At 39.9% G+C, this 15,476-nt stretch overlaps 1 protein-coding gene across 1 annotated transcript; it reads left to right on the plus strand.

Moving 5' to 3' along the window:
• Window positions 1-262: 262 nt before the first annotated feature.
• On the plus strand, window positions 263-1,048 carry LOC134609304 (taste receptor type 2 member 41-like). Its single transcript, XM_063452983.1, has one exon. It carries the CDS (start codon window positions 263-265, stop codon window positions 1,046-1,048), a length of 786 nt encoding a protein of 261 aa, XP_063309053.1.
• Window positions 1,049-15,476: the final 14,428 nt, after the last annotated feature.

Raw genomic sequence — 15,476 nt, forward strand, 5'->3', positions numbered from 1 at the left:
ATAAATGTTTTATTAATAAGGTTCTCGACCATAAGCAAACGATATTTACTTGGGACAAGGTTGGACCTTAAAAGCAACATTACCTGGGAGAGATCTAATTATGGATATAAATTACAAAATAACAATCTGTGTCTTGGTGCTTGAGGGAAGTCTTGGGATTTTTCTAAATTGTTTTATATGGTTTGTAAATTTCCTGGATTTTATGAAAAAAAAACATATAAACAGCAACAGTAAGATACTCTTTGCCCTGGGTATTGTCAGCATGGCCAATGCTATCTGCTTTCTTATCAGTATAATTGTACAAGGTGTAAAATTAGTTAGCAATGACTTTATTCTTAGTTATATGTTAATGTTCACTTATACATCTACTTATTGGCTGACTGCCTGTCTGTGTTTCCTCTATTTTATTAAAATAATAAACTTCAGAGTGGGTTTTATGGCTCGGATTAAATTGCAGATAGATGTTAAGGTGCCCTGGCTGATCGTGGTGGTAGAAGTGGTGTCTTTTTGTACCAGTTTCCTTTTCCTATTAGCCTTTCCTGATGGTGAAGATCAAGGAGTGTCCAAAAACACATCGAATATCCTTTCAGCCAACCCAACATCTGGAAGAAATATGGACATTTCAATGTACTTTTACATTGTATTGTTTAATACCTGTCCACCATTCCTCATCATGATTATCACTACATTCTGTACCATTGGGTTCCTCAGGCTGCATGTTCGTACTATGAAGAAGACTGATGGGAAGTTTGGCAACACCAACCAGGAATCTCATCAAACTGCTGCAAATACAATGATAAGATTTCTAGTATTTTATTTGATGTTTTATGTAAACACGCTTGTCTTTACTTTTGGAAATATTACCTTGAATTCTTTTTGGTATCATATAGAACTGGTGTTAGCATTTTCATTTACCCCTGTTCAATCTTTTCTTCTGATTCTAGCCAACATCAGGCTGAAGGAAGCTTGCCACCAGCTATACCTATTAATATCACCTACAAAACTACTGAATGTGTTGACAGTTTGTAAATATAACACTAATACGTAACTGAGATAAATCTCTCCAGTGAACTGATTCTCTACAGGTTTGTGTTTCCCTTTTTCAAGCTCTCTATCAAATGTATTTCTCTGTGTCATCTGATGTCTGAATGTCTCCTAAGTAAGGATGCCTCATAGTTGCTGCTCGGTGATGTAATAGTCTAACCCTTAATTGTCTCAGTTTGTTTTTTTAAATCACGATTGTCTGGTCCTCATATTGCTTGATTATTGAGCCTCCCTGGTTTGTTATAGCTTATGAATAACCTTGTCTTGCAGCCGCAGTTAGTGAGGGTCCAAAGTAGCCTGTTTGGTTATTCTCCACCATTACTGGTTTCTGACACCACATTTTAACACAATGACTTAATCTTTTTGATATTTTCAGTTATATGCTATAACTGCGATGAGATTTGTGTAAAAATGTCTCCAGTCAAATATCAGGCAAATGATAACCAAATGTTATTTTATAAGAAATAAAAAACAGTGCTAAGGTAGGAATAGATTATTGAGGGATTTAGGTTTGGGGTACTGTTAGAGTCCTGTGGGGGCTGTAAGTAATGTTAGGATGACCTTGGGGACTTGAAGTCATGGGTACAATTACTCTAGTCTTTATAAAGGGAATTTGATTAAACAAATTAGAGAGAATTTGGTTACAGTTCAGCTGTGAATAGTGAAAATAGGAATGGTATACAGAAATGTGGCTGAATTTAATGGCTTACTAAATTGTAGCCAAATGGTAATACAAATACAGTATTTAAAGGGACACTATAGTCACTAAATACAGTTTAGCAATACCCATTGTGCATGGGCCACCCAAAGGGCCGCCAATGTATGTGGTAGTTCTGCCACAGGCCATATGGTCTCAAAAGCAACATAGGCGAAGCAAACCAATCTGAAAAACTGAAAAGGGAAAATCCCTATATTTGACCCTATAATTTTTAAAACCTTATAACACCAGTACATGGGGGTGGGGGGGGGGAGTATTGGTGTATGTGTGAGACTTCACTGAACACAAATAGTAGTCTCTTTATAACAGTAAAACATATAATGACAATGATAACATCAGTAACAATACAGTTTTTGTGTGAAAAATTTAAATAAAACAAGTATGAACTTTAATCTTGGCCAATGTTTGTGACTAGGTGGCTACCAGAAATCACTGGACATATAACTTTTTGAATACCCTCTACGTTTGCAAATGGCGTGCCATATTGGGATAATTTTCGGTCATATGGTCTCAAAGACAACATAGGCAAAGCAAACAAATCTGGCAAACGTTAATGTGTAAAAACTAAAATGGGCAAGCTCTTTTTGTGACCCTGTAACTTTACAAAACACCATGAAACCTATACATGAGTGGCATCTTTGTACTCAAGGGACATCACAGCATACAAAAATATGCGTTTTGCTGCAGTAAAAGCTAACCCTATTATGACATTCACAGTTAAAATGCCATGCATTATTTGAAAAATAAGAACATTTCATTATTTCTCACACATTTCCACATTTCATTTATATTAAATAGGTTTTCATATATAAATATTTGATATGAAACAAAATCTGTATTTCTCCTGAACAAAGTAAAATATCATTAGTGTGGGTGCCCTTAATATCATGAACAAATGAAACAAATTCTAGGTTTTGTTTTGGTCTGAACATGAACAATTGCCTCCGTTCTTAAGGGGTAAATGTCTCATAAAACTCGTATAATCTAGTAATAAGCAAGCCATCTGGTAATAAATGTGTAGGCAACCTTAAGCACTCCAGATGTTGTGAACTACATCTCCCCTGATGCTTTGCCAGCTTTTAAGAATATCTTAGGAAGAAATTAGATGGAGTGTGTTTTTTATTTAAAGACCCTCATCACAGACGGGCTAAATGCGGATTTTGTCCTTTTTAACTTTTTGTAATACCTTATCTGCTTTTTAATGTCATATATTGTTATCTCCCTTTCTGATATATTTTATGACAAATGACTGGGATATAGCAAATACCGGAGTACTCTTATATAGAAAAGACAAAGAAAGCATGAAATGTGGAGGGGTGGCCCTGTATGTGAAAGCAAGAAATGTGGAGGGGTGGCCCTGTATGTGATGGATAGCATCATATCTGTAAGTAAGTTTATACTGGCAGACATTTTATGTTAAGACAGAAAATAAAAGTGTATACTGTAAGTAACCATCAGAACAGAGGTGACTCCATTTTGTAACAGAATACAAAGCCAGACACTCTGTAACCCTATTCATTCAAGCCTGAAGTGAATGTGATTTACGTAAACATTAGAGATAAAACCTGAGATAAGGCATAATGTCTACAGCAAAAGGGGGTTGAATGCTACAATCCAGAGACAAATATATATATAACGTGCCAAAAGATAGCCGCTCACCGGACTTTTAAAATTCCAATTATTTGTTTAATTCAAGTTAAAATCAGAGACTTTTGATTTTAACTTGAATTAAACAAAGAATTTAAATTTTAAAAGTCCGGTGAGCAGCTATCTTTTGGCACATTGTATCTTTGGAGTCCAGGCAATTTTGAACCTTCTAAGCGTAAGTGCGGGGGATATTGTTGTCTCTTTATATATATATATATATATATATATATATATATATATATATATATATGTGTGTGTATTTGTAAGGCAGGGGCCTTCAAAGGGACACGGATGTCCCGAGCGCGCGGTCCATGGACTGCCGATATTGCTGACCGAGCACACGTTTGTTTGCCGCTGAGTAACTGATTTGCCTATCAGCAAGATTTGCCTGCAACATGGTCGTCTAATAGAGGAGGATTTGCCTTTCCACTCTTCCGCAGATTCACCCTCATCACAACCAGGGTATACCCTCTATCTATTACAGTCCACCCTGCGAAGACAATACTAATGCTGGTGAGATCCAGCCATATATCGAGATTTTTCTAGTGGACTAGTTTTCACTATTGGACTGTGTAGCGGAGCACAATGTTAAAATCCCCGATCTCCGCTGGTTCCACAGGTAAATCCACAGTCAGCGCTGAAAGTAAGGCAAGTTCCCCAAATCCTCCCAATAACCGGACGAAACACAGTTTGGGAGTCAACTAACTCGCTTTATTCACAGACTTCCATATTTATGCAGTTCCCCATGCAAGGGGTTTCCATACAGTAGTTTCAGGGGATTTCTCCCATCATGCAGTATAATTATCCCAACAGGCTTTGCTGCACGAGAGGGATACTCCCACTAAAATGGACGATTAAGTGGATTATCCCCTCGTGCAGCAGAACTGACAATCTACATTAAAATACGTTTTTTGAGTTTCAGTCGGTAGATTAAGGTGACCGAACTTTCGGTAGATAGCTGGAGTCTGAGCGCATCTTCTGGGAGAATACCGCTCAGCTCCCAGCTGAATTGACCGAACGCCGCATGAAATACACTTAACCATCGAGTTCGGTTTGAAACTACTGAACATCGATGGGGAACAGAATGTGGCGAACGCGGAACTCCTGAACGCTCTGGAAGTCCAGCGGTGTTCGGATCATTGAGTAGCCGTTTTCAGTTCCAGGCTCTCGACGACCGAACACCGCTGCAGAGACAAAGGATCCAAGATGGCCGACCGCCGCATGGTCGGTAGCCGAACGACGGCCACCTAGGAGAGCCTTCAATTACCGATTGCAACATTGTTGCAATCGGTTAATTAGTGCCACACGACTGTGAGTGTGTGGTCTACCTGGGGAGCCCGCATTCGTTTGGCGAATGGCCAGGATAGCCATGTTTCGTCAAACGAAAGGTTTGCATGCTGGTAGCGTACGGCTTCCAGCATGCAGACTGCCTCATATACAGTTTTTTCTTTTGTCCTTTTTTTTTTTTTTTTTGCCGTTTTCCCTTTTTTATACTTTTTTTGTCCTTTTTTCTGATTTTTATCATTGGTCTATAGTACCTTGTGTTGAGTTTGGATTTTTGTTATTATTTTTTGAGGCTTACCATAACCACATTAGGTGCTAGATCCATCATGGAAATGTCATCTCTGCATTTACAGGGAACTAGGTCTGTTTCCAGTTGTACATAGTATTAGTATATAAGATTAATTTGTACCTTGTGTATGACAAATGGATTTATGGAGGGATTGCCAGTGTCTGTAAATAGTATCTGTACATATTATGAAATGTTTCCATGTGTAGAATATTTGAATTTAGATAGGATCAATCATTTGACTTGATTATTCTGTTTCTCCAATGAATTATACTGTGTTAGGGAACAATAAATGCATTTTCTTTGCAAATAATTTTTGAAATGTGGCTTTTTATAGACATCATAAATACATTGAGTGCGGTATTCATGTTTAAATTGTTGTACAGATTATGAGGTCCAATTGGGGTTAACCTCGAATACCTGCACCTAGCACGAGATTGAGTGCCAGCACAATTTGCGTTTTTGTAGAAATTAAGGTTAGGACGTGTCAGGAATCTAACGTAAAGCCAAATTACAGACGCTTCGTCTGGGTAAAAAACAACCAAAGCCTTTGAAGATGACAGCTTCTGTGATGTGTGAAGATCACAACTTCTGTGATAAATTGGGTGATAGTAACAACCCCTTGATGTTGGGCTAAGGTAACATCCCCAGGACGTACTTGGAAACCAGAGTAATCTGAATGTACCTTTCCTGGTTAAATACTTTGTTATTATTATGTATAGTAGCCATAAAAGATAACCAAGATGATGTCAAACGCATTACGAATCTATTAATCCATTATACAAAAAGGTAAATGGACCCCCTGATGACCCCGGTGATGTAATTGCACCGTCTACTGACCAAAATCTAGTTGATAGTCTGTAGGGAAGACACGCCCACAGTTCGATATTGGTCACTATTAACTAGTGACGTATTGGAATTTTTCCTTTAAAAATTAAGGACAAAGGAGAGAGAGGGGACTCTTACACTTAAAATCACTATTGAACTCTGACTCTTCGACATAAACTCAATACTCACACTTAACATCTAAGATCTGACATCTGGAGCTAAAGCTGGACACACCTAATTCTTAGTATTTTCTTTTCCAACTAACACAACTTCCAAAATCTGAAAATGTTTCTATTTGCATACAATTCTCTCATCATACTTGCATTCAAAATTCCTGGGACATATCTACACATCTAATATAACATCTACAACCTAACTGGTAATTATGCTGGTTTTATTTAATTAGATTACATTAATTAATTTTTACTAATAGCAGGAATATATATCTGGATAAATGTTGGTCAGATTTCAATTATTAGAAATCATAATTAGCTAAGGAATATATGGTTATAAAAATTCCATTCCTGCAGGTAGATTAAAGATAACGATATATTAATGGTAAATAGTGATGTCCCGAACTGTTTGCTGGCGAATAGTTCCTGACGAACATCGCTTGTTCGCGTTCGCCACGGACGGCAAACACATGCGCTGTTCGGTCCGCACCCTATTCGTCATCATTGAGTAAACTTTGACCCTGTACCTCACAGTCAGCAGACACATTCCAGCCAATCAGCAGCAGACCCTACCTCCCAGACCCTCCCACCTCCTGGACAGCATCCATTTTACATTCATTGTGAAGCTGCATTCTTAGTGAGAGTAGGGACAGTGTAGCTGCAGCTGATTTGATAGGGAAATTGATAGCTAGGCCAGTGTATTCAGTGTCCACTACAGTCCTGAAGGACTCATCTGATCTCTGCTGCAAGGACAGCACCCCAAAAAGCCCTTTTTAGGGCTAGAACATCAGTCTGCTTTTTTTTTCTGTGTAATATAATTGCAGTTGCCTGCCTGCCAGCCTGTGTGTCAGGCTCACAGCATATACTGTGCCCACTTGCCCAGTGCCACCACTCACTCACTGGTGTCACAATAGCTTGCATTTAAAAAAAACAAAAAAAAAACTTTTTTGACTGTGATATAATAGCAGTCAGTTTCCTTCACTAGTGTGCGTTTCAGGGCCTGCCCAGTGCCACCACTCACTCACTGGTATCACAATAGCTTGCATTTAACAAAAAAAAAACACTTTTTGGACTGTAATATAATAGCAGTCAGTTTCCTTCACGAGTGTGCGTTTCAGGGCCTGCCAGGGCACAGTGTCCCACCAGTGCAACTCATATGTGGTGTAACAATAGTGTACATTTTTAAAAGAAAATACAATTTTGACTGTAATAGATTGAATAGCAGTTAGTTGTCTGCCAGCGTGTGTCAGGCTCACAGAGTATACTGTGCCCACTTGCCCAGTGCCACCATTCATATCTGGTGTCACAATAGCTTGCATTTAACAAAAAAAAACCTTTTTTGTCTGTAATATAATAGCAGTCAGTTTCCTTCACTAGTGTGCGTTTCAGGGCCTGCCAGGGCACAGTGTCACACCAGTGCAACTCATATCTGGTGTAACAGTAGTGTAAATTTTTTTTTTTTTTTTTAAATACAATTTTGACTGTAATAGATTGAATAGCAGTTAGTTGTCTGCCAGCGTGTGTGTCAGGCTCACAGCGTATACTGTGCCCACTCGCCCAGTGCCACCACTCATATCTGGTGTCACAATAGCTTGCATTTAACAAAAAAAAACTTTTTGGACTGTAATATAATAGCAGTCAGTTTCCTTCACTAGTGTGCGTTTCAGGGCCTGCCAGGGCACAGTGTCACACCAGTGCAACTCATATCTCGTGTAACAGTTGTGTACATTTAAAAAAAATTAAAAATGTTTTGACTGTAATAGATTGAATAGCAATTAGTTGTCTGCCAGTGTGTGTGTCAGGCTCACAGCGTATACTGTGCCCACTTGCCCAGTGCCACCACTCATATCTGGTGTCACAATAGCTTGCATTTAAAAAAAACCCAACTTTTTGGACTGTAATATAATAGCAGTCAGTTTCCTTCACGAGTGTGCGTTTCAGGGCCTGCCCAGTGCCACCACTCACTCACTGTTGTCCCAATAGCTTGCATTTAAAAAAAACTAAACTTTTTGGACTGTAATATAATAGCAGTCAGTTTCCTTCACGAGTGTGCGTTTCACGGCCTGCCAGGGCACAGTGTCACACCAGTGCAACTCATATCTGGTGTAACAGTAGTGTACATTTAAAAAAAAATACAATTTTGACTGTAATAGATTGAATAGCAGTTAGTTGTCTGCCAGCGTGTGTGTCAGGCTCACAGCGTATACTGTGCCCACTTGCCCAGTGCCACCACTCACTCATATCTGGTGTCACAAGCTTGCATTTAAAAAAAAAAAAAACTTTTTTGACTGTAATATAATAGCAGTCAGTTTCCTTCACGAGTGTGCGTTTCAGGGCCTGCCCAGTGCCACCACTCACTCACTGGTGTCCCAATAGCTTGCATTTAAAAAAAATTAAACTTTGTTGACTGTAATATAATAGCAGTCAGTTTCCTTCACGCGTGTGCGTTTCAGGGCCTGCCAGGGCACAGTGTCACACCAGTGCAACTCATATCTGGTGTAACAGTAGTGTACATTTTTTTTTTTTTTTTAAATACAATTTTGACTGTAATAGATTGAATAGCAGTTAGTTGTCTGCAAGCGTGTGTGTCAGGCCTACAGCGTCTACTCTGCCAACTTCTGCCACTGCACAGTGCCACTCATATCTGTTGTCACAGTAGCTTGCACGCATAGTACCACTAATCGAAAAAAAATGACAGGCAGAGGCAGGCCACCCCGCAGGGGCCGTCGTGGTCGTGGTGCTGTGATTCCCTTTGGCCCTAGAATAATGCCCAGTGTTCAGAGGCCACCTACCCTGAACTTGAAAAGTTCTGAGGACATAGTTGATTGGCTAGCACAGGACAAACAATCTTCTACAGCTTCCGCTCGGAACCCTGACGCACCATCCTCCTCCAGCTTAGCTTCGGGCACCTCTCAAGTTACCACTCGCCCGCCTGCCGCCACCACCAACACTAGCACCACAGCCGCTTCACTTGATCTGTCAGAGGAGTTATTTACACATCAGTTGGAAGAAATGAGTGATGCGCAACCATTATTGCCAGAGGATGTAGATAACAGGGATATGTCTCAGTCAGGTAGCATTACACACATGGACGTACGGTGTGATAATGATGATGATGTTGTACCCGCTGTTGCTTCCTTTGCTTAGTTGTCAGATACAAGTGAAGTGGTTGATGATGACGATGCGTCCGTGGATGTCACGTGGGTGCCCGCTAGAAGAGAAGAAGAACAGGGGGAAAGTTCAGATGGAGAGACAGAGAGAAGGAGGAGAAGACGAGTTGGAAGCAGGGGGAGGTCATCGCAAGGAGCTAGTGGCACAGTCAGACAGCATGCATCGGCACCCGGGGTCAGCCAGACAGCAAGCCAATCAACGCATGCTGTTGCCACCACCAGAATGCCGTCATTGCAGAGCTCAGCAGTGTGGCATTTTTTTGGTGTGTCTGCCTCTGACAACAGCGATGCCATTTGCAACCTGTGCCAAAAGAAACTGAGTCGTGGGAAGTCCAACACCCACCTAGGTACAACTGCTTTGCGAAGGCACATGATCGCAAATCACAAACACCAATGGGATCAACACATGAGTACAAGCAGCACACAAACTCAAAGCCGCCATCCTCCTCCTGGTCCAGCATCTTCAGCCACGTTAACCACTTCTGTCCTCCTTGCCCCCTCTCAACCATCCGCCACTCCGTCTCTCGCCTTGAGCAGTTCCTGCTCATCTTCCCACAGTTAGGTGTCTGTCAAGGACATGTTTGTGCGTAAGAAGCCAATGTCACAAAGTCACCCCCTTGCCCGGCGTCTGACAGCTGGCTTGACTGAAATCTTAGCCCACCAGCTTTTACCATACAAGCTGGTGGAGTCTGAGGCGTTCAAAAAATTTGTAGCTATTGGGATACCGCAGTGGAAGGTACCCGGACGAAATTTCTTTGCACAAAAGGCAGTCCCCAACCTGTACTCGATTGTGCAAAAGGAAGTAATGGCATGTCTGGCACACAGTGTTGGGGCAAGGGTCCATCTGACCACTGATACCTGGTCTGCAAAGCATGGTCAGGGCAGGTATATCACCTACACTGCACATTGGGTAAACCTGCTGACGGCTGACAAGCAAGGAATGCGTGGCTCTGCAGAGGAGTTGGTGACACCGCCACGACATGCAGGCAGGCCTGCTGCCACCTCCTCTACTCTTCCTACTCCATCCTCTTCCATAACCTCCTCAGCTGAGTAATCTTCTGCTGCTGCATCTTGCTCCACATCAACGGCACCCCCCCAGCTCCCAGGTACTGTTCCACATCCCAGATATGGCAGTGTCACACCGTCTTGGGGCTGACTTACCTGAAAGCAGAGAGTCACACCGGACCAGCACTCCTGTCCGCCCTGAACGCACAATTATATCGCAGTACCCCAATATGGGAGGTCGTACACTAGTTTTAACATAGGAAATAAACATGCTAACTCCAATACTTACTGCTTAAACTGCTTCCAGAGACTGACCTCAAATTTATGCTTCCCTATGGTCACCTCCAAAGGGGCACCTGGACTTCCATTTGGGTTGAGCACTCCGCCCTCTCCCCACCCCTCCACTAAAATAGCCATACAATTAAAATGTAAAAAAGGATGACACTACAAAGTCATGAGTTTTGTACATCTTTTAAAGATAGTAAAAATGTGAACTTGTCAGGACCTATGGGGGTGGTGGTTGTATATATATAGAACATTCGTTTGTTCTGTTTACTATATACAGCACATTTTTGTATTTGTTTTTACCTGTATTTTACTAACATTTTGGCTTATAAATAAATTGTTTATACCACTACTACAAATTATTGATACTACATTGTTTTTATTATTCCAGCTGTGCTACGCAGCTACGTATATATTACATACCTTACCAGACATTTTTTTCACTCCTTACATTATCGGTGGTCTTTTTACATTTTCTTACATATTATTTATATTATACCTGCTTTAGTAGATAGGTACACGTTATAGTCCATTCCTGGGAATACAACACTCCACCTAAATGTTTTTGTATTTATTGGTGAAAAATAGCCCTGAAGAAAAAGGTTACTTTCGCACTATGCCACGACACTTTAATGTCTATTGGAGACATACTAAACGATATCCAGTTATTTAAATGTGTCTGTTGATGTTGTATAGTGCACAAGTAATTTTTCTTGTCCGTCATGGATGGCCCCGCTTTCACCCCACCCCCATGGCTAAGATCACTAAACTTGATGCTCAGCCAATCCAACGCTCTCCCTTAGGAGAGGTTATTGTGCATGTGCGGCGAAATTCTGTGCTGCGCCAATCAGCAACTCCTTATAGCGATACATCAAATCAATTAATTTCTATGAAGAATGTCCAGTGCCTCCATGCAAGACGTGGAGACGCTAAATGTCAATGGTGCACATTGTGCAGCATTGACCCAGGAAGCACCTCTGAGTGACGTCCAATAGTGTTGTTCCTAGGCAGTAATGTAAACACTGCCTTTTCTCTGAAAAGGTAAGGTTTACATTACAAAAGTTATAGACATCAGAACAACTAAATTAAGCTGGTAAGTATAGTGTATTTTTAAATGTGCATAGGGATTCGGGATGATAAGTTTTGTCTTTGGTTTTATTGTATGTATTGGGGCTGACACTTACTATAGTTATTGCTTCCAGGAGTAGTGGGAGTGTGAGCACCGGGCTTAATTTTGCATGTTGGCAAAAAGTTCTACCTAGATCCATCAAGTTCAAAACTCCAAGGATCTGTGTTTTGCTGGAATATGTGAATGTTTAGATTGATGGATTACAGAGAGTTACAAAATTTGAATTCAGCTGTAGAAAGTCTACCAGTTGTATATCTAGATCTTACAGATTTACATTTATTCAAAACCAGTCCAATAAGAGACCGTGACAGACCGGCCAGGCTGAGGGACTTGTCTTGTTTGTGTAGAAGAGACACAGATTGACTTGTATCTGTTCATTGTTACATTCAGATACAACAAATTTGAATAAATGACACAGAGAGACTGAAGAAGAGTTTTACCCATTACTGAAGTCTTAGAAAAAGACATAAATGCTTTATTGATAAGGTTCTCGACTATAAATAAACAATTTACTTGGGACAAGGCTGCACCATAAAAGCAAGCATTACCAAGGAGAGATCTAATTATGGATATTAATTACAAAATAACACTCTGTGTCTTGGTGCTCGAGACTAGTTGTAGCGGATGGCATCGGGCTGTCCTAAAAATTCCAGTTATTCCTATGTGTTCGGTTGAATTTTAACATGTATATGTGAAGTGTATGCAGCATTCGCCTGATTGTTCGGTAAAATCACTCCAGTTATTATGTGAGTGAAACTACCGAACAATCAGACCACCCCAGGAGTAAGTGTGCCTCCAATTACCGTTTGCAACAATGTTGCAAACGGTTAATTGGCAGTTCGTGTAGTGAGTTCTTTGTTCTCTGGGTGGCCGCCATTCAGGAGACGAACACGTGGCGATGGCCATTTTAAACTCCCGAACAGCGGTGTTTTGCCGTCGAGTGTCTCGAACCCAAATCGGACACTCGATTAGGCAAACACCGCTGAGACCTCCACACTACCGCCAATTTGTGTACAAACTACCGAACGGCTTCCCACGAACAAGGGGATTTACCCGAATCCCCCCCAGCTCTCCTAACATAAGCCATTCGTGTGTTTCATTCCCTTTTTTGTGACTGACTGCAGGGCCAAAACTCATTGGGATCTATATTGGGATATTCATGGATTACCTTGCTTGCTGTGATTATTATTCTATGGTATTTTATAACTTGTTCCTGAGCCTTACTGGGATCTTTAGTGGAGTTAACCTGTGAAAGACCAGCTCTCCGCTACACTAGTCTTGGATTTTTCTAAATGGCTTTATATGGTTTGTCAATTTTATGGATTTTATGAAAGATAAAAATATAAGCAGCAACAGTAAGATACTCCTTGCTGTGAGTATTGTCAACATGACCAATGCTGTCTGCTTTCTTAGCAAAATAATTGTACAAAGTTCAAAATTAGTTAACAGTGAGTTCATTTTTAGTTATATGTTAACGTTTACTTTTACATCTACTTCTTGGCTGACTGCCTGTCTGTGTTTCCTCTATTTTATTAAAATAATAAACTTCAGGGTCACGGTGGGTTTTATGGCTCGGATCAAATTGCTGATGGATGTTAAGGTGCCCTGGCTGATCGTGGTGGTACAAGTGGTTTATTTTTGTACCAGTTTCCTTTTCCTATTAGCCTTTCATGATGGTGAAGATCAAAGAGTATCCAAAAACACATCAAATATCATTTCAGCCAACCCAACATCTGGAAGAAATATGGACATGTCAATGCCCTTTTACATTGTATTTTTTAGTACCTGTCCACCATTCCTCATCATGATTATCACTACATTCCGTACTATTGGGTTCCTCAGGTTGCATGTTCGTACTATGAAGAAGTTTGGCAACACCAACCAGGAATCTCATCAAACTGCTGCAAATACAATGACAAGATTTCTAGTGTATTTTTTTATGTTTTATTTAAACATGGTTGTTTTTACTTTTGGTAATATTACCTTGAATTATTTTTGGTATTATATAGAGGTAGTGCTAGCATTTTCATTTACCCCTGTTCAATCTAATTCTAGCCAACGTCAGGCTGAAGGAATCTTGCCACCAGCTATACCTATTAATATCACCTACAAAACTACTGAATGTGTTGACGGTTTGTAAATATAACACTAATACGTAACTACGTAAATCTCTCTAGTGTACTTATTCTCTACCATGATTGTATGTTATAACTGCGGTGAGATTTGTGTAAAAATTGCTCCAGTCAAACATCAGGCAAATGGCAACCAAATGTGCATTCTATAAGAAAAAAAAAGGCACAGTTAAAGTAAGAATACATTGCGGGGTATTATTGATAATAGATAATGGGGGGATGAAAGTAATGTTATAGGTACAATTACCCTGGTCTTTAAAAAAGGGAAATGGATTAAACTAATTGAAGATAATTTGTTTGCAGTTCAGCTATTAGTGAATAATCATAACAGGAGCTGCATATAGAAATTTGGCCGAATTAATGGCTTAAAAATTATAGCCAAATGGTAATACACATACCTTGTTAAAGGGACACTATAGTCACCAAAGCAACTTGAGCTTAATGAAGCAGTTTTTTTGTGGATAGATCATACCTTTGAAATCTCACTGCTCAATTCTCTTGATCTGTAAACCAGAACCATTCAATAAACAAGAGCAGTTTTGGTGACTATAGTGTCCCTTTAATAAATTGACCCCTTGTGTCTGTCTTGTCCTGTAGCTGATAGTTTGACTAACGTCCCATATTTGTTTATAGTTGGGACAGATCTCAGGCACTTATTTTTTTATGTGTGTACTGATCTACTGATCGCTGGTTTTGTATATATGATATATATTTCATTAAAGTTCCGGATAGTGTTTCCAAAGGCCTACTTTTTTAATGAAACTGAGGAGAGCAGGAGAGGAGCTCATTTATGTTGGAGTTAAACCCCTTCACTACAAAGTGATATGCAAAATCCTCCTCCAGAATCCATGTATTTTGGGTGTCCCGGGAAGTATTTTTTAAATGTATTGATATTTATATAGCGCCAGCTTATTCCACAGCGCTTTACAATAAAAGGGGAATAAAAGGGTAATTTACCAAATGAGACAATAACAAAATGTAACAGGAACAATAGGTAGTTGAGGACCCTGCTCAAACAAGCTTACAGCCTAGAGTAAATTTTAATGTATTTTTATTTTTCTATGCAAATCATCAGCATGAGTAACCAGTATCCAGTAACCAACCTCATGCTGATGATTTGCATTAACAACAAAACATGTGTCCATGAGTGGTTTACTGGCTTTGCATCTTTTCCTAAGTTGTGTTTCAAAACTGTTGTATACAGCAAACAGACTCAAAGGAATCCATGTTTAAAATGGAATGAGACAAAAATATGATTCTTTGTTAAACTAATTTGCATATGCCCACCCAGAATCCTTTGCGGTAGTAACATCACTGCAAATTTGTGATTTCTGTGGGAAAAGCAAGTCTTATAGCTTGACTGGTGTGCAGATTGTTTGACATTGTATTAACTATATATATATACCAATGGAAAGAGTGCACTCGAGAGGTCTTCATATAAAAAATATAATCAATTTATTGTGCCAAAATTCAAAGACATTCAAGTCGACGTTTCAGTCCCCGTAGGACTTTTATCAAGACAGTGAAAGGCGGGAAAAGTAGTGATTTAAATATACCAAGTTTGGAATCTGATTGGAGAGTGAAATATGCGAAAGTGAGGCTGTGATGACGTAAATACTATGCCAGAGTTTAAGAGAGGAGTTAACCCCATGAGTGCCTGCTAGTAAAGCCAGTAAGTGAGTGTGAATACGGCCAAGTTGTAGATAATTTGCTGTCGCAAACATATTAAAATACAAGGATATAGTGAAAGATGAGAGGTAACGAAGCCACCAAGA

The sequence above is a fragment of the Pelobates fuscus genome, chromosome 4, assembly GCF_036172605.1.
Source record: "Pelobates fuscus isolate aPelFus1 chromosome 4, aPelFus1.pri, whole genome shotgun sequence".
Lineage (NCBI taxonomy): Eukaryota > Metazoa > Chordata > Amphibia > Anura > Pelobatidae > Pelobates > Pelobates fuscus.

What these genes read in the sequence shown, in the direction of transcription:
- LOC134609304 (XM_063452983.1), top strand. Translation starts at nt 263, where the DNA reads ATGGCCAATGCTATCTGCTTTCTTATCAGTATAATTGTACAAGGTGTA.